The sequence below is a fragment of the Mytilus trossulus genome, chromosome 7, assembly GCF_036588685.1.
Source record: "Mytilus trossulus isolate FHL-02 chromosome 7, PNRI_Mtr1.1.1.hap1, whole genome shotgun sequence".
In the NCBI taxonomy this organism is placed as follows: domain Eukaryota; kingdom Metazoa; phylum Mollusca; class Bivalvia; order Mytilida; family Mytilidae; genus Mytilus; species Mytilus trossulus.
The window spans coordinates 7,251,262-7,276,080 of NC_086379.1; the positions used below are offsets into that span (position 1 = coordinate 7,251,262).

The 24,819-nt window shown below is 31.4% G+C and overlaps 1 protein-coding gene across 1 annotated transcript; it reads right to left on the reverse strand.

Annotated features, from left to right (window-relative positions):
- Positions 1-1,561: 1,561 nt before the first annotated feature.
- On the reverse strand, positions 1,562-20,132 carry LOC134724571 (ras-related C3 botulinum toxin substrate 2-like). The gene is made up of 7 exons (XM_063587677.1): positions 19,959-20,132; positions 17,843-17,914; positions 15,458-15,575; positions 12,402-12,464; positions 9,185-9,463; positions 2,428-2,490; positions 1,562-1,955 (listed from the first exon to the last, which is right to left on the reverse strand). Exons 1-7 carry the CDS (start codon positions 19,991-19,993, stop codon positions 1,668-1,670), a joined length of 918 nt encoding a protein of 305 aa, XP_063443747.1. The 5' UTR covers positions 19,994-20,132; the 3' UTR covers positions 1,562-1,667.
- Between the last annotated feature and the right edge of the window lie 4,687 nt (positions 20,133-24,819).

Genomic DNA, 24,819 nt, shown 5'->3' on the forward strand with positions numbered 1-24,819 from the left:
AGAAAACTAACGGCCTTATTTATGTAAAAAAAAATGAACGAAAAACAAATATTTCAAACATAAACAAACGACAACCACTGAATTACAGGATCCTGACTTGGGACAGGCACATGCATAAATAATGTGGCGGGGTTAAACATGTAAGCGGGATCCCAACCCTCACCTAACCTGGGACAGTGGTACAACAGTACAACATAAGAACGACCTATAAAAATCAATTGAAACATGTCTTCTTTAAGAGAACTACTGAGGGAAATGATATCAAACATGGCATGAATGTTCCTTATAATGTGCTGACCAAGTTTTGGTACTTTGCAGTCGACCAAGCATCAAAGAGGACCGACAGCGAGGTACTAGTAGTGTTTAAAAAAAAACCAATGGAAAAAACATACAAATGTTTTCTTTTAAACTCTGAATCCATTGAAAATACATACAAATGTTTTCTTTAAGAGAACCACTGAGTGAAATGATACCAAACATGGTATGAATGTTCCTTATCGGTCGCTGACCTAGTGCTGTTACTTTGCAGTCGATTCCTCATCTAAGATGTCTGCCCGCAGAGGACTCAATTTGACATAGGACCATAAGGGAAATATATACAAATGTCTTCTTTTAGAGAACCGATGAATTGAATGGAACCAAACAAGGCATGAATGCTTCTTATGAGGTGTTGACCAAGTGTTTGTACTTTGCAGTCGATCCATCATCGAAGATTTTCGCCAGAAGGGGACTTAGTTAAAGATAGGACCTTAATATGGAAAATACATACAAATGTCTTCTTTAAGAAAACCACTGCATGGAATAATCTTCTGTTCAAGATGGCCTCCAGGATATTTTGTTAAACTAAGGGAAGTAAAATATAAATGCAAGGGTACACAGAATCGAATCAACCCTTTAAAACAGCATGATTTATTTGCCTTGTTAAAAAACCTCAATTACGATTGTCCGTTATTAATTTTTCTGATGACAAATAACCGACCCTTTATTATCGTTGTTCGACAAAATAAAGTCCACATGTACAGAGTATTACTTATGAATGCTATTCATGAAACATCTTACAGATTATTTTCTTCATGTTTTATGCATCAAATATCACGAACGGAATAAAAGATACTGTACAAAACTTGAATCATGAATTTGTAGTAGTGCTCATAAAGTGCAGTTGGTAAAGGTTAAGAGTGAGGTTAAGAGTGAGTATATCTGAATCGGTCAAATTAAATTAGTGAACCCCTTATATTTTGTGTTAGAGCTGACGTATTTTCTATCATTTATATATAATTCAGCGCAAAAGTTGTATAAACAACAGTACAAATCTTATTGGGAAACTATATTTCTACGATTGTTAACTATAATCAAACAATTCTATTGAAACTGCATAACGTATTCAATAGACTTACAAATTCATAAAATCTATTAATCCGGGACCATAATTACGCCCTTAATTGGGCGATGCGACATTTACCTAGAGTTCACTGTTGTCTTTTGACACACCAATCGATTAATGACAGATTAATGATAAACTAGATCAAACATGTTAAAAGAAGAAGCAGCCATTGAAATATATTTGTACAATTTTGTTTTGTTGTTTTCTTTAATCAAGTGTAAACGTCCAAAGGAATTTGTAAAACTGTATACAAATAAAACATATCATATTAGTAAACACAACTTCACAATAAAATGCATGATCTTCGTTTTGGTTTGTGATAAGATGGAAATAGCACAGCTTTTGCAGCCTCTTCAAAAACAGACTGAAGCCCTTCTTGAGTCTTTGCAGAACATTCTAAATATCTGACAGCATCTATTCGTTTTGCTAAAGATTGTCCCTCACTGAATGATACTGGACGAGTGTTTTTCTCAATATGTGACGAATTTCCTGGTTCTTGTCGAATGTCAAGTTTTGTACCAACTAACACTATAGGTGTTCTTGAGCAGTGGTGTCTGACTTCAGGAATCCACTGCAATAATAAAAGTTGGAACATCAATATACTATTAACGAACGATGTTACACATATGTTTGGCTGCAATATGAAATAATCTTTTTTTTTTAACCCTGAGGAAATTTTGTTCACTTTGAATTCTTAGTCATTTGTTTTAATCAATGCAATTTGATTCAACGGATATGTGATCAGCTATCTAAAACAATTAGGCAACATCCACCGTTTTTTACATAAGAAAATATCTATACGAATTCAGCAATATGACAACTGTTATCCCTTGATGAGTTTGAGCATTTGATTTTGCCGTTTGATTATGGACTTTTTGTTTTGAATTTTCCTCGGAGCTCAGTATTGTTCTTATTTTACTTATGATCTCTGTCGTAAAGATTAACTGAAATCAGTGTCTTGTTTATGATATGCTGACAGAAGAACTAAACAAACTAACAATGATCAGAACTCACCTTACCTCCGCTTAGCTTCAAATACTTACTTGGTGAAGTATGTTATCAAAACTAGATCTATAAACCAATGAAAAACAAGCAAGAAATACATCCTAAAAATAAGATAATAGTAATATTAGATATATTTTTACACTGTTCTAAATATGAGCTCTTTATGAACATAAAATTCATTTGCATGTCATCTCTAAGCTCCGCTGGATTATGTATTTTAGTTAATGTGTGCATGATATATGAAGCATGAGAAGAATCCCCAATTAACTTTAGTTGTCGTCCAATTTAAACGCCATATCCATTATGTTTTTGCGTATTGTATTCTACACAATGTTTATTACTTATCAATTTATGGAGTGCCATCACTTATTATCTTCTTATACGTGTTTTGTGTGCGGATTCCCATTTTTAATGAACTCTTAATGAATTGAATAAGATTTCTGCCAAATTCAGTTGTTGGGAGATGAAAACATCTTTATAGTTTTTTTTAAATATCAGCGAGAAAAGATATCAAAAATATAAACAAACAAAAAAAATCTTGTTCTATATGCTGTCCAAAATATCTGTTTTCAATTAAAGTTTAAAAAGACTCTTTGTCTCTCCGTGATTTTTCTTTTTGATAATTAATGTTTTTAAACCATGGTTTTGGATTGCCATTTATCCTCTTTTTGATATTGAATTAAAAGTCGCAGATAACGATAAGAATAAACGCATATTATACTACCACTTTTGATGTTTATTTTCCTTTCCACTTGTTCTTTGTCATATGAACAAACCATCTATACAGACACGGACACTTACCGTTTGTGGATATGATAATGGACGGATTCGGACGTAATCTTCTTGACCAGCTGTATCCCATAATCCCATTTCCACGGGAATGTCATTTACCATTACAGTTGCTTTATAATTATCATATCTACAAATATTCCAATTAAACTATCATAACCAAAATTTATATCATGATAGTAAGAATTGAGGTCGAATATTTGTTATTTATATACTTGGAACACAAAATAAAAGAAGGGTAACATGAATTACAAAAGTATAAGATAGAACAATAGTTATCAAAGGTACCAGGATTATAATTAAGTACGCCAGACGCGCGTTTCGTCTACATAAGACTCATCAGTGACGCTCATATCAAAATATTTATAAAGCCAAACAAGTACACAATTGAAGAGTTATAGAACAACACCTAAGCATTACCCCGACATCCGACTTCTGGCCCACAAACATGTTTAATCCCACCACAGTCTGAATGTGCCTGATTGAGCCAGGGTTCTGTAGTTTAGTGGTGGTCTCATGTGACGTTTATCAAAATTGTGTTGCATTATATGTTTTTAAATAAGATCTTGCCGTTAGTTTCCTCGCTCGAATGTTTGTTACCAATTGTCTTCACTACAATCCTGATCCTTTTTTCTCAAATTTGACTTATCGAATAAAACTTTTCACCGGGGTTTGAGCTTACACGAGCAAATCGACTGGTGCCATATATGGAGCAGGACATTCTTACCCTTCCGGAACACATGAAATCACCACCAGTTCTTAGTGGGGTTCGTGTTGCACAGTCTTTAGTCTGGTATGACTTTTTAATTTTTTGAAATGCTTTTCCACCTCAGGAATAAATTTCCTTATCTGTTTTTGGCAAACCTTTAAGGAATTTTGATCCTCAATGCTCTTCACCTTAGTACTTTATTTGACTATTTTAATTTTTTTGAATTCGAGCGTCATTGATGATTCTTTTGTTGACGAAACGCGCATCTGGCGTAAATACAAATCCTGGTATCTACGATCAGTTTATTTACAACCACTGGGTCGATGCCACTGATTGTGGAGTTCAAATTCCCCGAGGGTATCACAAGCCCAGTATTCAGAACTTCTCTGCTGACAGGAACTTTCCTTGATATGGTCATATTTATAAATTAACTGTTTACAAAACTTTTGAATTTTTGAAATACTAACTTAAGGCTTTTCTACCTTAGGAAAAGAATACCTTAGCTGCATTTGGCAAATTCTTAGGAATTTTTATCCTCATGCTCTTCAACTATGTACTTTATTTGGCCTTTTTAGCTTTTTTGGATTCGATCGTCACTGTTGAGTCTTTTGTAGACGAAACGCGCGTCTGGCGTAAATACAAAATAAATCCTGGTATCTATGATGATTTTTTTTTACATAGATATTATACATATTACATGTACATAAAAAAAAACTGTGAAATAAAACAGCCATTAAAGTATACCAATTTGATTAGGTTTAAAAAAAAATCTTGAATCTAAAGTTGTGTTTCAACAGCCGAGTTTAAACTTAATTGTTGGAAGAAACAGTATGTTTACATACACAGGAAATAGTAACTAAATTAACCAATAAACGTATTTCCGAGATATTTATAGATATTGATCAGTGACGAAAAATTTACAGTGATACGAACTAAATGATACCAACTACTGCGAAATACAATAAGGAAGAAAACTTCCCTTTTGATTGTACTAAATTTTATTGTATTTGTTTAATACGACAGAATATAGAAATATAGATATAGAAAACACTTGATGTTTTATTCTTTTTTTTTCAAATATTTTTGTCTTTAATAACATGGATAAACAGTTCGTAAGGATCATACATTTTCAAAAACAGAATATTTAACTTTACCAAAAAACTGTTATACTTTGAAAACACTCTTTATAGCTTATCAAATAAACAAACAATCATGTAACTAAGTTTTTCGGGGGGTAAGACAGGTAATGTTTTTTTTTTATGAAAAATACCTTAATGGTATGGATGCGAGCAAAGAAATAGTGATTCAATTGACTTTATTCTAATTTCTATCATATTTGTATTTCATTCATTGTTTTTGTCCTGAATAAATCAGGCCTTTGATTTTGTCATTTCAGTGCCTTCTTTCACTGATTATGTTTTTTTTATATCATTGTTGAAGGCCATACGTCGATTTATAATTGTTAACGTCTATATCATTTGGTCTCTAGTGGAGAATGATCTCATTTGCAATTATACCATATTTTCTTATTTTCATAAAGACATGTAAAACAGATAAAAGAATTAAATGTGCGCTTACACTGTTGGAATATAGTCTTCGTTGAAAGTATTACTGGAATAAACCATCAACAAGCACGTTTTCCCTACATTTCTGTAATAGAAAGAAAGGATATTTATTATGAACTTTTTTTAGAAGGATTGTCATCAGAGTATAAACGTTAGGCCCTCTTACAACTTAAAATAAAAATACACGTACACAGGAATATTTCCCATATTAATAAAATAACCTAAAATAGCATTATATCTGATCAATGAAAGGTATTTTCAAGGTAATAAACACACATACAAAATATATTAAAATTTTGTTAAACATTAGTCTGAGAACAATAATTGTAATCTCTGTATATAATTGTTCTATAATCATTGGAACTTATTAAACATATAATGAATGCAATAATTCTTTACTCACCCGTCTCCGACAACAACACATTTAACATGCTGCATTTTTCAGTGTAGATTATAGATTTACGATGTATATCATCTATTTGTTCCACTTCAGATGTATGACGATTGTCATTCTTCGGTTTGACTTTTAACTTGATAGTAAAATATATATTGAAGGTCTTCCGGGATTCACTTTACATATCGTTATAAATTATATGTACACGTACATCTATATATATGAGAATGTTTCATGCAAAAGGAGTGAAATCATTTTCTTGAAAGTAGGAACTTAAAATAGTCCGGGATTCACTATACATATAGAAATAATATATTTACACGTACACCTATTTATATCAGAATGCTTAAACTTAAAAGGAAAGAAATAATTTTCTTCAAATCAGTAACTAAAATAATTAGAGATAAATAAATATTTAAGAAAATAAGTAAATATTTTGAAGTGATATAATTTAGCCACTTAATCACGTCTGTATCTTTTCGATTTACATGTCATAGATATCAAGGAATTTATTTATTGTAAGGCCATAACACAATAAATATGAAATATCTCCTATCAACAAGGAAAAAATGTTACTAGCCAAAGTCAAACATTGCACATATTTAAAGAGCAGAAAGATTTATTATTGAAACGAATATTTCCCTGTTATTGAATAAATGTTCACTTGAAATGTTCAATGAAATCAGCTGATAACATCTAGAACAGCGGATTACCGATGAAATAGATAGACATTGTCGATTGTAAACACATCTGAGCTCAACTGAATAAAATAAATTCTAAAAACCCACATTTAACAATGATTATTTCTTCAAATGTCCTGTACCAAGTCAGGAAAATGGCAATTGCTATCTTATAGTTAGTTTCCGTTTGGTTGCATTGGTGTTTGCTTTGTTGCACATCAGTGTGTCTGTTATGTCGTTGTTTTCCATTTATAGTTGATCTGTTTTCTTCGGTTTTAGTTTGTAACTCGGTATTTGCTTTCTCTAAATATATTCATGAATTTTGAAGAGCGGTATACTACTATTGTCTTCATTTATATAAATAATGTTCAAGTTCACATGACTTAATATTGAAAATGTATCCATGCTTTGTGAGAACAAGCATATTGCTATCGCTTACACTTGGAAACTAACTTTTTAATATTGGACTTTTAGTAGTGCTCATATTACCTTCTCTTAACGATTTAAATACACAAATACACGAAATGTGAGCTAACGTGTTCAAATGAAATTTTAAAATAAATGTTTTTAAAAAAAAATCTCTGTTAACCTTTGGAGAAATAAACTCATCATAAATTCCAAGATTGAAATTCATATTGTGTCTTCAAAATACTCATCAGTGACGCTCGATGAAAAAAAAGTAAAAAAAGCAAAATAAAGAACGAAGTGGAAAAGTAGTGAGGCCCAAAAATTTCTGAAAGTTTTTGTATCAAGGTGAAGTAACTACTAATCACAACACTAACCTTATAATAAAATTTATATGGTTATGTTGTTCACTTACTTTTAAAAGTCGTACTATAATTATATATACATCAATAAATTGATATTATTAAAGACATGAATTAATCCATAATCAATATAGAGGAAAACAATGTAAAGTATATCATTTGTTGATTTGAAACCAAGATAATGTTAGATATAAGTTTAGGGAAAACTAATCTCCCTTCTTACTGATGCACAAGCATGACCATGTAGAGCAAATTTAACAGTTTCATACATGATACATAGACTGCATATTGATTCATATGACTTCGATGATGTTAATGATATTCTGTTCTCGCCAAAAATATTTATATATCCAGATGATAACTCATTTAATCATAGATCGATACATGTTTTAGAAATTAGGGATGTGATAAAAATCTGGTTAATACAAACAAACATTAAACATAAGTCTCTTATACAAAAGAGGTCTCTTATAAAATAGAAGTCTCTTGTAAATGACTAATTGTTATCTGCTATTTCCAAATCCAAGATGAACTAAGACACCCGAGCCGCCGTAATTCATTTAAACTAGAATTTTTGAGTTATCCCCTGAGTTTGTTAAGTCGATCTTTTTATTCAAAGGAACACAAATATTAGGAAGTTAACAAATCAGTCGGAATAATGCAATAAATCACTTACTTTTCTTTATTTCAATTAACAGTATAACCAATACATTTGCTAGTGTCTCAAAATTTGCAGATTTAAGCAAAGAACTAGACCTATTGAGAACTAATATTTTAAAATTAAAATTCGTGGTATGAAAAAGTAAAATCACAAAAATACTGAACTCAGAGGAAAATCAATTTGAAAAGTCCATAATCACATGGCAAAATCAAAAAACGAAACGCATCAAAAACGAATGGACAAGAACTGTTATATTCCTGACTTGGTACAGGCATTTTCAAATGTAGAAAATGGTGGATTAAACCTGGTTCTATATGAAGTGGCATTTCTTTAAGAATCACTTTAACATTTGGATAAGCTTATTTCAAATGTATTTCATTAAATAAGTTTCTAAGAAATATATATATTTTTTTTAAAATTCTTTCACTATTTTGTTGAAACTATGCATAACTATTCCAATTGCTTTACTGATTTTATGTCCCTTGGCAAAGGTGTACTTGGATAGGACCATTGATCTAAATTGGACTTTACAGGATGAGACACTCAAGATTGTTAAGGGATAATAAATAAACTTGTCGAAACATATAAAAGAAATTATAACTTTCTTTAATCAGATAATGTATACAATTAGAAAAACATATATTATTCTGATTAATTATCACGACATATATTTTTCTGATCGATTATCAATACATATATTATTCTGATCGATTATTAATACATATATTTTTCTGATCGATTATCAATACATATATTATTCTGATCGATTATCACAATATATATCATTCTGATCGATTATCACGACATATATTATTCTGATCGATTATCAATACATATATTATTCTGATCGATTATTAATACATATATTTTTCTGATCGATTATCAATACATATATTATTCTGATCGATTATCACAACATATATCATTCTGATCGATTATCACGATATATATTATTCTGATCGATTATCAGAACATGTATTATTCTGATCGATTATCAATACATATATTATTCTGATCGATTATCACAGCATATATTATTCTGATCGATTATCACAACATATATTATTCTGATCGATTATCACAACATATATTATTCTGATCGATTATCACAACATATATCATTCTAATCGATAATCACAACATATGATATTCTGATCGATAATCACAACATATGATATTCTGATCAATTATCACAACATATATTATTCTGATAGATAATTACAACAAAACACATCTGTGTTGTGGTTTGCGCTTAATTGGAAGTAACCCAGTCTTTGCAGCCTCCTCAAACACAGATTGAATCCCTTCCTGAGACTTTGCAGAACATTCTATATATTTTGCGGCATCAATTCGCTTTGCTAAAGATTGTCCCTCACTGAATGTTATTGGATGAGTATTTTTCTCAATATGTCTTAAATTATCTGGTCCTTTGTTTCTTCGAACATCGAGCTTTGTGCCAACTAAAATAATTGGCGTGCTTGGACAATGGTGTCTAATTTCAGGAATCCACTGTTATAAAGAACATTGAAATTTCTATATTCTACATAGAATAATTATAGCAGTTTTCATCAATGAAGATTGTTTAACCTGACTTTATGGACTTGTGGTTATATCTTACCACACCCTGTGCCACGTTTCCAACATTTGTCATGTATTATTGTAAATATTGTGTTCTGGATGTTTTTTAATGTTCAAATTGGATTACACTGCAGATCTACAACATATCACGCAAAGAATGACTATTTTCTCTTTAGGTGTGATACCATATAAAAAAATCCTTTTTAAGTTTGTTAACTTTGAACTTTTCCTAAAAAAATGGGCTGAAATTATCTTAGTTTCAAATAAAGAGGTATTTGATATGAGTACAGGTTTTGCACCTCAGTGTTCTTGTTGTTCCTTTTGTTTCCTCTAACAGTTGATGTGTTTCTTTCGGGTTTGTTCGGTAACCCGGCTTTGTAAATACCGATACACGCGTTCATGAGGAAAATGCTGTCCCAGGTCAGGAGCCTGTATTTCAGTGGTTATTGTTTGTTGCTGTTTTTTGAACATAAATTAGACCGGTAGTTTTTTCGTTTTTATTGTTTAAATTTGTGATTTCTGGCCTTTAATAGCCGACTATGCTTAACTTTATTCTTTGCTGAAGGCTGTACGGTGACATATTTCTGTTCATTATGTATCATCTGGTCTCCTGCTGTTTAATTGGCAAATATAAAACATATTCCTTTAAATAGTTAAGCATAACAATAAACTACGTTGCATATTGTAAATATTTATTCATGAACCACGCCGCTTGAGAAAATATACTTAATATTCATAGATAACTATTTTGTCCATACTGGTTCCCAGATTTTTTATTAAACAAGAATAAACCCAATTGGTTTCAAGGAAAACAAAGGGAATTTTGGTATAAATTTGAAAGTTCGAGGCATCTAAATGTTGAAAATATGCCGCCCAGCCCAATTGTGTTGACTTTTACAAATAAATCATAGTGCTTATGAAATTTGCACTTCAGCAATTTTATTATGCGAAACCTTTGATAAAAGTGGATCAGTTCTAGCCATAAAAAAGGGTTAATGAGACAAGGTGCATTTTCAGAAACGAAACTTATACTTTTCTTCTTGTTCTTCTCACGGTGCATGAGTCTTTAGGTAAGGACAAGGTGTTTTAATTCAACATCGATACCAATCTTTATAATCAGTTCCAAGAACTATCAGTTTTTGCAATGCCTAGATCTTGAACACTATCAAAATATTTAGAAATTTACATGTGACGTCACTTTTGTGGCGTTGATTCAGTCGTGTGAATGACATTTTGGGGTTCAGTTGTGCTGTTTTTGTGTGCTGTACTATGTTGGTTAATGTGTTCGTTTTTTATTTGTGGTATCTGGCGTACTAAATTATAATCCTGGTACCTTTGATAACTATTCGCATGTCTCAATTTACTATTGTATTGGTTTTTTTGTGTATTTCTCTGTCCGGAATGTTTTTGCATTTATTTGTACTGCATTCCTGTCATGTAAAGGTGTCATTTTAGTGTTATTCTTTCATAAAAATGCGAGGTTTGGCTAGCCACAAAACCAGGGTCAACCTACCATTTTTCCTACAAATCTCCAGTGCCAGTCAGGCAAATGGCAGTTGCAATCATAAAGTATGTTTCTGTGTGTGTTGCCCTGTCGTAAGTTTGTTGTTTTGTTTCTGTATTTCGTTGTTTTCCATTTGTAGTTAATGTGTTTCCATCGTTTTTTTTTATTTAAATTTGTAACCCAGAAGATTTATGACTTTCGAATAGTGATTTACTACTGTTGCCTTTACTTATCTATTACGTATCAATTTAAAGAAATATTATACACCAAAAAATACATGAATAGTAGTTACAGGGTTATTTTTTTTTAAATATATGTGTGTTATCAAAACATATTCAAAGGTATTTATTGTGCAATGTTATGCACATCCTCCTGTTGTTATACACATGTGGATTTGAGCGGTTTATCAAAAGTAGCGGTTCAGACGATTTAAAATTTATAAAAAAAACTTAATCTAAATCTTAATCATAATGTATTTATTTTTTGCCGATCTCCCTCAAACACTGCAAAACGTTACATTTTTATAAAACTGCCATAAAGTTGCTGTAGCATAATTTATTTATCTTAACATTTCCATTAACCGTTTAAAATTTTAACCACAAATTAGAGTTATATGCAATAAACGGTTTCATTAATTAAATTGACCTACATCGCACAACACACACTAAAAAGTAAAATCACAAAAATACTGAACTCAGAGGCAAATGCTACAGTGTTCCGTGCAGCAAAAGAGGACCTTGGTAACCCTGGCGACGTCCCAGCCGGTTTGTTCTTCGTATATTTTGTATTCATCATGCATAAAGCTACCAAGTTAATGATGCCCTCGGGGAATAATCCACCAGCAGTAAAGTTTCTTCTAGGAAGAAACTTGACATCGACTTGGTTGTAGTAAAAAGTAAAATCACAAAAATACTGAACTCAGAGGCAAATGCTACAGTGTTCCGTTCAGGAAAAGAGGACCTTGGTAACCCGGGCGACGTCCCAGCCGGGTTGTTCTTCGTATATTCGATTATTTTATTGTGTTCAAGACTGGCGTTTAAGTGCTCACTTATAATAAAAAGGATAACATCTCCAATAAAAATTGTCTGATGTTAATTTATTTGTCAATACACCCAGTTTTCCATCGCATTTAACTATAATAGCTAGAAAAGTGAAAAAACAATATTTCCCAATTTTAACCTTTTTCTAGATATAAAAGTCCATTTCTGCAATTAAATAAATCAGATATTATTTGAAGATTAAATATAAAATATAGAAGGTGGTACTAGGAGCAGATTCGGTCTGATATGCAGACAAATGATCAGTCATCACAATATACATTGCTTTCATTAAGTTGGTATAATAAAACAAATTGTTATCACTTACTTTGTAAACTATGTTAACAAAACTTGATCGATAAACAAGTGAAAAACAGGCAAGGAACACATCCTAAAAATAGAATTATAGTGACGTTGAGATATAACTAAACTGTTATACTGTTCACCTGTATATGAACATAATGGTCATGTATATTTTAATTATTTTGTGTTCGCCAGGTTAACCACGTATCAGTTAATAATTTCTTGAAAAAACAAAGACTATATTTGTAATTAAAAAAATTGCTTCGACAAAATAAATAATAGGCTGCCAAAGCAGTATTTTTTTTTTCACTGCAAATTAAATTTGAATTAAAAAAGGTTAGTTCTTAGGAATAAAAAAAAAGAAATATAACATACACCACACGTATTGTTACAATAACTTGAACAAGATAATTAGGATAGAACATACTAGCGTTTGAAAAATGATGAATTTTCACTTCTGTTCTCGTTCTATGAAAATCATAAATATTTGTTTTGTAAATAATATTTTCGTACTACATGTATAACAAAATTATTTTCTTTTAACATTTGTACGTTATGTTATATGGCAGTATTTCGTCTAAGGTTATGGTTGTCTTCCTGAGATTGTTTTACATTTAACATCCTTTGTTGTTACTAATTTGGTATTGTCATATATCACAATTATTCGTTCAGTGAATGTGGACTTGATTTTTTCAATATGTCTTATGATTGAGTGTAGCCATTTCAAATGATATTTTATTGTGGGTCTTTCTATGTTGCAATGTTACTCCACTGTTACAGGCTAAGACAAATGTTGGCACCTATTAGAGGTTTCTCAACATCTTACGAACGGACGAAACTCTACGAACGTATCGTTATGGAGCAGTAATTTTGTTACAATAAAATCCATGATAAATGTCTACCGATACTGCAGTGTGTTTAAAAGACAACAGTTTACAACTTAATATCATTTTTTGCAACCTTGCATTTTATTGTTGTCATTAAACATCCGTGTTCCAATTTATTTTCTGTTGTTGACTATTTCGTTTTCTTACGTTGAGTTCCGTTTGTTGAACTGTCGTATATATGCGTTCGATTTGTCTCCCTTATCCATTCAAAAAGATTTATTTTTTATAATGTCCTTGATTAAAATGTTCAACACATCTAGTTTGCAATTGGTTGATTGATTGTTTGGTGTTTAACGTTCAGTGGCAAATATTCCATTCATTTTATTGCGAAATTAGCGTTTGGTAAAGGATTTATAAGTGATTAAGACAACACAACTTTAATATATTTTATATATTAACACGACCCTTCTATGAGTCCAATCGATTTGAGTTACTATGAGTTTCATTATTTCGTATCGGAGAGTATCTGGAAAAGATATGTCGTAAACTAGCTTTTTAATTTCTAATATTTATTGGGAATTAGTTAAAGAAATTCAAAGTTGCACTCGATCTATCGTTACAAATAGAGTTTTGTGTCTTCTTGTTGAAAATATGAGTACTACAGTGCTAACACAACTGGTAGTCACATAGTTATCAAAAAGTATATATTTATATATTACACCCCTACCTTAAAGAAAAATGAGAAATATGAAAAATAGAGGAAATATGAACAGTATGCCATAGAAACTTAACGGAAACAATACAAGAACCAAAAAAAAATAGAGGAAAACATACACACATAGAATAAGAAAGACCATAATAACAAAAGAAAAAACCACAATATATAAGTTTAAATATGTATTTCAATATTTTCCTTTATTTTTCTTGTTAATTCTACCAATTTATAACAATATATCAATAAGAAGAGATCATTTGGATTAAAGAAGTTATCACGTAACTTATTGGGATGTTTTCTTTTCAAATTTAAATCGAAAGGCGTTCACTCCTAAATTTATTTTACCTCGTGTCCACGAAAGAATTTTTACCGGTAATCAGCTTCTTGCTAAGATAAAAAAAAAAAATCCAATCCCTTTCGATTCATATACATGAATCTATATTTACCTTTTTAACATATACTAAATAGTGATGTTGTCATCATGTTTATTAAAATTTCGTGTATGATTACTGTCCTTTGATTTAATATTCTTCACTTAAATTAATAGATCAATAAGACTTTCAACTGTGTTGATTGAACAGTAAATTGTATATTATAGATTATATGATATCAAATAAATATAATATGTGTTTGTTTCAAAATGGTTTAAAAAATCAAGCATGCATATTTTACATGAAATAGATATTTCAAAGGGAAGAATAGCACAGCCGATAATCCAAAATTATAAGATAAATTACTGCTCCCTCTTTTCTCGTTATGGCAAGTTACGTCAAGTTAGGGCGATTTTCGTTCGTTCGTAAGATGTTGAGAAACCTCTATTAAACCGTTTAAACCGCTGCATTTATTTGTTCCCGTCTTATGTCCGGAACCTGATGTTCATTTATTGTTGGTTGATGTTTTTCATAAATGTTTCTTAGGGACGACATAAAAAAATCACTGAAGGATACAAAAACAATTAATTCAAATAGTTTTGGGAAGGGGGGTCAAATTGCTGTAAGTTTTGTATAAATTGACATAGATTTTACATATATCCTTATTGGACAATCACTTTTGCCCAAATTAAGTAAAGAGGGGAGTAGAGGGTCAGTGAAAAAACTATATGAATTAAGTTTTTACCCTTCGTTAGACTTTTGATGACGTCTCTTATTTGTCGTTTTTTTATATAGGTCAGACCGTGGGTTTTCTTGTTTAAATGGTTTTCACTAGTCATTTTGGGACCCTTTGTAGCTTGTTTTACGGTTGGAGTAAATGTTTCATGTTGAAGGCTGTACTTTGACTTATAATGGTTTACCTGTACAAATTAGAACTTGGATGGAGCGTTGTCTCATTGGCATACAAACTACATCGTCTCTTTTATTTTGATAATAAAATACATTTGGAATAAGTTGTTATCTAAACTGATGTCACGAAATATAAATTAGACTTTTTTACTTGTGGCATTTGATAGTCCAAATGTCATAACACCGATTTAGTTTGCATTTCCTTTTCTTCTAGAACTTTGTCTTTGAACAAATATTCTAAACAGACCCGACAACTTACCGTTTGTGGATATGATAATGGTCGTAATCGATCGTAATCATCTTGACCTGATGTGTCCCATAGTCCTAACTCTATATAACTATCATTCACTTTTACATTTGCTGTATAATTATCAAACCTAAAAACAAATATAAATGTACTATATATAAACATATATATAGTACACTTTCCCCTTCACGAAAGAATACAAAAAAATGGAATTGTTGCCAATGAAACAAATTTCCCGACAAATTATTATTAAGTTAATATATTGTCAGCTAGCTATGAAACCCGGTTCATCTAAGATTTTCTACATACGGAAATGCCTGTACCAAGCTAAGAATACGACAATTGTTATCGATTTTGATGTGTTTGAGCTTTTGATTTTGTCATTTGCTTATGGACTTTCGATTTTGGAGTTTGGTATTTTCGTTATCTTTCTATTTCCACATAGTATCGAATGATGTAGCAACTACATGCCATCGTACAGTCTTTTACGACGAACACAAATTCATACCAGAAATACTTGAGGCAAGATATATACTTTATTGTAGTTTCAACTTGGGTATGCATTATATTAGCGATTATTTTTGCCCGAGCGATAGTGAGGGCTAAAGTAAAACGAACATAATGCTTAACCATGTTTAAACTACAATAAAGTATAGCTTGCATCAATTATTTCGATTCTGAATAGGACAATTAAGGTAATTTCTATGTCCGAAAAGTATAAATGAAAAAAAACATTTGTGTATGCTCTTCCATGAACCAGCTCCAGACTTCAATTAAACTGACTGAAAGATTATGATTTCATCATATGAACATCAGGCACAATCCTTACCGTTAGGGGTTTAGTATCAGAACATCAGAACATATATGAGAAGAGCATAACCCATGTCATGCCAACCACTGTTTTTTTTTTTAACTAAATGTGTTTAGTTCCGACACAAAGACCCTATAAATGAATCAATATTAACGCCAAAATATGCAATCTTTAACGACCTGTTAACAGTATCGTAACTATATCCCTTCTTAATATGTCTATTGAAAGGTTTTGTTAGTTTCTGAGGTGAATACTGACACCTTTGTGCTTTATAAAGAATATTTCCTTAAACAATCGGATGTGAAATACCTGAACGTATAAGAAGTCTGCATGTTGAGCTATATTTACGAATGATGTCCTTATACCGATGATAAAATTTAGTAAATGTTTTGACTAGTTTGTTATATCGAAAGCCCTTGTGTTATAATTTTTCAGTAATACATAAATTTCTCTCGTTAAAATCTAAAACATTGTTACATACACGAGCAATCCGTACAAGTTGAGATATATAAACACCGTAATATGGTGACAAGGGAACGTCACCATCTAAAAATGGATAATTAACGATAGGAAATGAAAAATCATCTCTTTTATCATAAATTTTAGTATTCAGTTTTCCGTTAGTGATATAGATATCAAGATAGAGGAAAGGACAGGATAAATCTCTTTAATATACATGCTGAAGTCGTCATTATTGAGAGCCAACATTTCATCCAAATATCTAAAAGTATTATTAAATTTGTTTATCAGATGTTGTTTCGATGGGTCTTTGTTTAGTTTTGTCATAAATTGTAACTCATAGCAATATGTATGTTGGTGTTTTCCTTTTATCGCCACGGCGTTTTGAGTTTATTTTCGACTTATGGGTTTCAATGTTCCTCTTTATATATAGCAAGTATCTTCGCTTCTCTTCTATAGTAAATCAAGTATAAAAAAATATACTCAATATGTTTTTTTTAAAACTTTTTAAATATTATTAAATTGTATATGCTAACTTGGGAGTCAAAGGCACTTGAATATGTCAAGAGACACATAACTGATTACAATGCACAGGAAGTTTAAAATTAATCAATAAATGTATTTCCGAGATTATCATCAAGATAATTCATTGACGGGAAACTAACTGTGGTACAAAGATTCACATGAAATTATTTACTGAAAAATACAACAAGGAAGATACCTTCCCTTTCGAAGGAAATCATGTAGTCAACAATTTATTGAACATGTTATAAAAGCGACAGAACATTTGATTTGATTATTTTTTCAGTGCAAATTATGATCTTTGAGAAGCTATTGGTAAACACATTAAAATTTAAAAAAAACCAATCTACTATTCAGCGATAAACGTTTTGAAACATAATCATGTACATTGAGACCACTCTTCATATTTATCTCGTTAGATTAACACACACACGTATATTTCCTCGTTTTGTACAGAAGGCAGATTTATGTGTTTATCATAAACAAAATATGTATGATATGGATTCGTGAAAAAGCAAAGCAATTCAAATATAATAAACGTGGCCTTTGTTTAAAAAAATATTTGATAAATTAATAAAAAAAAAAACCAACAAGTGTTTACTTACACTGTTGGAATATATTTTTCGTCGAAAGAATTCCTGGAGTAAACCATCAATAAGCAGGTTTTTCCAACGGCACTGTAATAAAACAAAGGCGTTCTTATTAGGAGCACACATGAATAAGGATCAACACTGGTGTATACACTTTTAGCAAGGAAAACCAATCCATGGAGGCATGGAGAAAGAGACGTCTTCTTTCGGTATATAATTGTTTTCTGAAAATTGTACATGTTTAATGAAATAACATAAAAGAGCATTAACTTTCACTTTTGAAACTGAATACACTAAAAATAATCAGACTATTTTCCGCACAGCTGCAATTATATATTCGATTGACGGAATGCTTGTTGAAAGGTTTAACAAATACTGTGAAAGTACTTTTATTTCATGGGAACACAATTTTCGTGGTTTTCGTGGATGACTTTATCCACGAATTTATTTGTCCAAAGAAATAAACCAACCCTTGACCAGTTCAAGACATAGAAAGATCACAATGTAGGTTTGACTTCTGGTATGATCTAGAGGATATATTAAATATTGCAAAATCTGAGAATACTTTGATTATAAGAGTAATCACAAGGCAAACGCACCATAAACTACAAATTCAGGCAGGATTATACACATTTTATCTTAAAACCTACACTGTACAAATTTTGATCTCATAATTCTCTAAATTGTTTTTTTTTATCGATGAATGTCAGATTTCATGTATTGATATGCTATGATGAAGTGTTCTTTTTATATCCTAATAATTCTTGTACGTTTGGGAAATAATAATTTCATGCTGGGCTTGCTCTTGATAAGAATTATTTTACAATTCCACATACGTTTATAACATTTGTATGTGTAACTATTTTCTTTAGATGACATGTTTATGACATAATAGACACCTTTGATGGTCTTCAATAAGTTGATCCCTCGGGTTAATTAGTGTGATCACTAATTTCACACGGGTCAATGTTAACTTTACAATTTCCTTCAATCCAGACAATGTGTAACCTTCGTTTCTAATGGCTTCAATTTATCAAATTTTTTTTTCCAAAACCCACGAACATGTTAATGTTGCTCAAACCACCAAAATTGATACTCACGAAATAAAGTACTTTCACAGTATGCAAAATATAAAGGTCAAAAACGTTTTTTTTTAATAATATTTAAATAAAAAATTGTTAATCAAATTTATAATTATATTCAGGTGTCTGGTATTCGGTCGTAAATTAATGAAATTGTCCGTTGATATTCTGCTGTTTACATGTTGTAATTGACCTTTATAAATATTAATTTATGTATGAATTTGTCTTGAATGTTCTTGTTTTTATTTGTACCGTTTCCATGTCACGTGTTGTCGTCTATTTTACAGTTTGTTTTAATATTGCCATATAAGCAAGAGGTTTGATTGGACTCAATAAACAGTCTCAGCCCACCAATTTTCGTAAAATGTCCCGTACCTAGTCAGGAATATTTCAGGTATTTCCAAATGGTCCGTTTCTAACTATGTTGGTGATTGTTTTTGTAGTAAATTAACTCAAAACGTCTACAAAAGACTCATCAGTGCCGCTCGAATCCAAAAAAAGTTAAAAAGGTCCAATAAAGTACGAAGTTGAAGAGCATTGAGGACCAAAATTCTTAAAAGTTTTGCCAAAACCAGCTAAGATAATCTATGCCTTTGTATTTGAAAAAATCAAAAAAAAAATCAGTGTTTCTGTTGTTCCATTGTTTTCCTTTTATAATTGAAGTTGTTACAAAAGTTTTTATGTGTATGCCTGATTTGTTTTCACTTTCTCAATGATTGACTATAAACGTTTGTACACCTCTGTTTTTAGCTGTATTTTGCCTCCGAATCACCTATTGACGTCAAGCATCAATCACTTTGTCATTGTGACGTCAAATGTTTTGCATTATGATATCAAAGTTTACGGGAACCTGTGTGATTTTAAGTAATGGCGGGCAAATTTGCATACATGTCTATACGTTTATTTCACAACAGTAAACTGCTGTCGCTTATTTATTATCTTCGTCCATGCAGGCAATATTAGCTACTGGACATATCAATCAATCGTTGAGTACCAACGAGCTCGAGACTTATCAATGACATAATTATTAAAAGTAAATTGTTACTCACCCATCACCGACAACAACGCATTTCACATGCTGCATATTTAAGTTTGAATTATAGATAAGTATCAGAAAAACTTCAAGAAAGAGAAGTATATTTTTTCACTTGATATTTGTTATCATTTTCCATACTTTGTTATAATTTGCAACATGATAGTAACATATATTATCCAATTGTTGGTCTTCCGGGATTCAATACAAAGATTGCTGATAATACATGCACACGTAATTAATAAAACGTGAAAGGAAAGAGATCATTTTGATAAAAGCCGAGCTACATGTAAAGTTAAATATTTCCTTTTGGTATAATTATCAATGAAAGTAAATAAAGGAAACAGTAGTATAACGCTGTTTAAAACTCCTAAATCCATGAACAAAAAATAAAATCGGGGTAACAAACTAAAACCGAGAAAACGCATCGAATATAAAAGGATAACATCGACATAACACTTAAATGTAACACACACAGAAACGGACCAATAGTACAGGGCAATAACAAAATAAACACAAAAGAGGGACGAAAGATACCAGTGGAACAGTGGAATCATAAATCGAAAATAAACTGACAACGCCATGGCTAAAAATGAAAAAGACAAACAGACAAACAATAGTACACATGACACAACATAGAAAACTAAAGAATAAGCAACACGAACCCCACCAAAAACTAGGGATGATCTCAGGTGCTCCGGAAGGGTAAGCAGATCCTGCTCCACACCCGCCGTGTTGCTTATGTAATAACAATTCGGAAAATAATCTAAGACTGTAGCTCACATTCATGAAAGGGGAAGGGATCGTTTTTACGACTTACGGAACATATCTGATATTATTCGTAAAACGGTTATTCAAAAACGGTCAACCAACTCGTAATGGCGTCGTGAAATGTACGAAGGGATGATTTCAACGTCACCATTTGAACCTTTGGTTTAATAGCTTCCTTGTCTGCAGCAACCCTCTATCAAAAAAATCATGATAGGAAAAAGCATTTCCTATCTGTAAGGAAAGAATATTTCTTCATTACCCAAAGCGACATACATTCCAAAAGTTTGCGCATAAAATCAGAACAAATAACCAAAACATTAACCAAGTAGTATGGATTTGGCAAAGTTGTTATCGAAAGAAAAGGCAGTAGCTAATCATATCAATAGACTATTGATATATCTGGACTTTTGACTTTTTCAACAGGTTACATAATCTGTTGTAGGACATCCTGGTACCAAGTCAAGTAAGAGCAGCGTATAGACATGAAATCTATCTTTCAATTGGTACATTTTTGCGGAAAATTAATTGTTTTATAATTTCATTACAAGACATACGTGGTTTTGCAAATACAGACTGGCACAGTTTTCACGTGTATAGCTAGTTTACTTAATAATCACTCTTGTCGTTTGGTGGAAGCCACTACTTCGATGTTTTACGGACTGACCAGTTGGTTGACCGATATAGAATATCTGTGCTATAAGTGACCACTAATATGTTCAAATTTTCACGAATATTTCTCGACATTTATAGCAAGGACTGCTTTCCTTCTTGGAGCTTCAGTAATCAACTCCTTTTTTGTAGTGTTTATTTTGCAAATTTGTGTTGTGTTAATAATGAAATTTGTGGCTTTGTCTGTATTTTCGTCTATATCAGTTTTTTCTTTGGCGTTGTCATCGAAAATATCCCATTGATTTTGTCCGGTTTTTTTTTCGTACTTGAATAACAAAATCAACCGTTCCCATTGTTACAAATACTTAATGTTTTTTCTATTAATGGTGGAGACCCAAAGAACACGCGAAGGGATATAACTTTTGAAATCTTTCATGCACTCGAATCTATTATTTCTGGAGAAATGTTTCAAAAGTTTCTCAGTAGCCTAGATTATTTGAGTTCTGATAAAATCTTCTCAAAAAGGTAGGGTACAGCAATAACTACACTAATCTAACAATTAATATTTTTTGACACAGGTCCTAATAGGCACTTAGTGTGATGATGTTTTTGGAATATCGAATCACGCAAAAACGTATCTGTCGAGCAAAAACGTACCCTCAAAGTTAGGCAAATAAATACTAAGAGAAAAAAGGTTTTTGACATATTTATTCAAAATGTTCGTCAGATTATGGTTAATAATATATTTTTTTATAAACTCTGTTTTCAATGATATTATATTTAGTAGTGTGCTGAACAATTTATCAACAAAATGCACTGTCTGCGTTTTTGTTTGCGCTTGATTGGAAATAGAACAGCCTTTATGGCTACTTCAAACACCAAATGCAGCCCTTCCTGAGTTTTGGCTGAACATTATAAATATCTTACGGCTTCCGAGTGACCTTCACTGAATGATACAGGAAGATTATTTTTGTGAATATGTTTAGATTTTTTGATTCTTCATCTTGTCGAATGTGAAGTTTTTTACCCACTAAAACGACTAGTATTCTCTGGACAGTAGTGACGGATTTCAGGGATCCACTGTAATCAAATGAAGTATTTTAATAGCAATATCTTGTTTTGATACAATATGAAATAGCCTGAAATATTGTCTTTTAATATTTAACTTTGAGTGAAAATCCACAGTCTGCTTGATTGTGTTTATTCTATTAGAAGATGTGTTTTCTTCAGTAATAAACATTTACAAAAACCCAAACTGTTCGGTCAAGTAAAGCTATTCTCACATCATCCTGGCAAATTGTATGTAGAAAAATGTTACAGAAGAGTACAGTTTGGTTGAATTTAAAGATTTTAATTTATAGTGAATTGGGAAACAAGTTTTGCAACTTATATTAATCCTGTTCCGCTTTGCAGGTGCGAATGCTGCCTTGGAGCGGCATTATCCTGCTTTTTTTTCGAAATCTACAAGGGTGTCTTTTACGTTCAAGAGATATGACTCTCTTATAAAACGGGCCAGCCATTTTACAGTTCTAAGTAATCTGTAAATTCCAAAATACCTCTTGATGAGTCACGTAGGTCAAGTGCACCCTAAAATTTAGAAAATTTAATAGAAAATTTCTCATGTATGACAATTTGCTGACTGATAGATATAGGATTATTGCATGCCGTGCTTACATTGATTTCCTTATAACAAAATGCATCATGAAGTTATTGTTTAAAACAAATAAAAAAATGGACCAAATCAAGTATGCCTTTTAGGGTGCACTTGACCTTAGTCAGCACGAGGTGTTTTGGAATTTACAGGTTTCTTAGAACTTTTTGTGAAAAAAACCGCTAGCACATCATGGAAAAGGTTAGTAATCTATGTTTCAAATTTTATAACAAAAATCTCTGTATTAGAGGCTTTAGATTTTCAATAAAAATCTTGGTTTATTTGTCCTCTTTTCTATTAAATGCAACGAAAAGTAAATTATAATGCTTTTCATCAAGTATCACCTTGGTATATGTACACACTGGCCTATCTCTACTTTTCATTATATCTTTCGTTTTGACACTATTGAAATTTGAAAAGTTCGTACAATAATGGCTACAGAAGGGGTCATAAACCTTAACAATAGTAGAGATAATACAGAATATGATTACAGTATGCTTTAACTTTCACAGCAAAAATATATGATAAAGATGATCATATCTGCTTCATTCCAAACACAAGTCTGAGGTGCATGATACTTTTTTCTTGCCTTTTAAAAAAAAATTAAGGTGATACCTAACACTACTCTGTAAAATAAACAGAACGTTTTAATGACGTTGTGTTCTTAAGGGAATATTAAGCTTCTCAATGATCACAATAAGTGTTTGTCAAACTGCTATATAACCAGTGTAATGTTTCTAATTAAACAGTTGGTTAAAATTGTTTTCTTTTTTTTCTATTTTTGTCAAAGGGTCAAAGTAAATAAAAAAATTAAACGAACCAAATTAATTTTAGTTCAGGTGTTAGGTACCACCTTAAACAGATATAAATGGTTTAACAAACTGATCAGAGAAATGCGATTTAAAACTGCGTACGCCAGCTACGTGTCTCGCCTACAAGTAAACGTTGAAAATAGTGTAATGATCTGATAAGGCCGAGGTGTGAAAGGGGAATGCTTTAAGGTATAAAACCACTCATTCATAGCCCATTGCTTACTTTGTTAATTTAGCATTTATGGCTACTTTGTTTTAAGTTCAAATAAAGTGGCAGTTATTTCATGTCAAAACTGTACCTTATCTTAGCTTGTGCTGAAAAAATCAACATACATTTAATTGCATATGAGAGCGTACTCGTTCTTTTTTGTATGACCGGGCCTGATTTAGCGGTTCTATACCCGAAGGAAAACTACAATGTGAATTATAGTCTTCCGAGTTTGTCTGACCGTAATGATATATATATGTTTCACAGATAAACACTACTGTGTTCTAGTTGTCGTCCAATAAGATCAATAAATGCATCTTACTTTGAACTTTTTGTGAAATGATCATAACACAGAGAATGCTCTCTACCCAGGACAATCTGCTATCCTTCCGCAGCAACGGTTATCATAATTAGAACATATGATTTTTGTTTGGCTTGTTTTGAACTTAAGGACATAAGGAACATATCCGATATAATCTGTGAATCGGATATTCCGATAAAGAGACTTCTTTCACATTTGTGTGCATGTCAAATTTTGTTTGACCAACATGGTTTGACTTACTAACTGAGTGTACTCATTTACAGAATGATGTTTGCGTCAGAAGAAGATAAATGTTCATGATGAACCATATTTTATCTAGAAATTGTTTTAATATATAGTTGACAGAAATTTTGATAGTCTACAAATTTTGAAATCCTCAATTCTAATAGGTTGACGTCTTTTCTTTTGTTTAACAAATTGTCAAAAGGAGAAAACATGTGGTTCGGTTTTCATAACTCAAGTCACGGAATTATTAAATGTTTTTTTTTACTTGCCGGAAAGCTA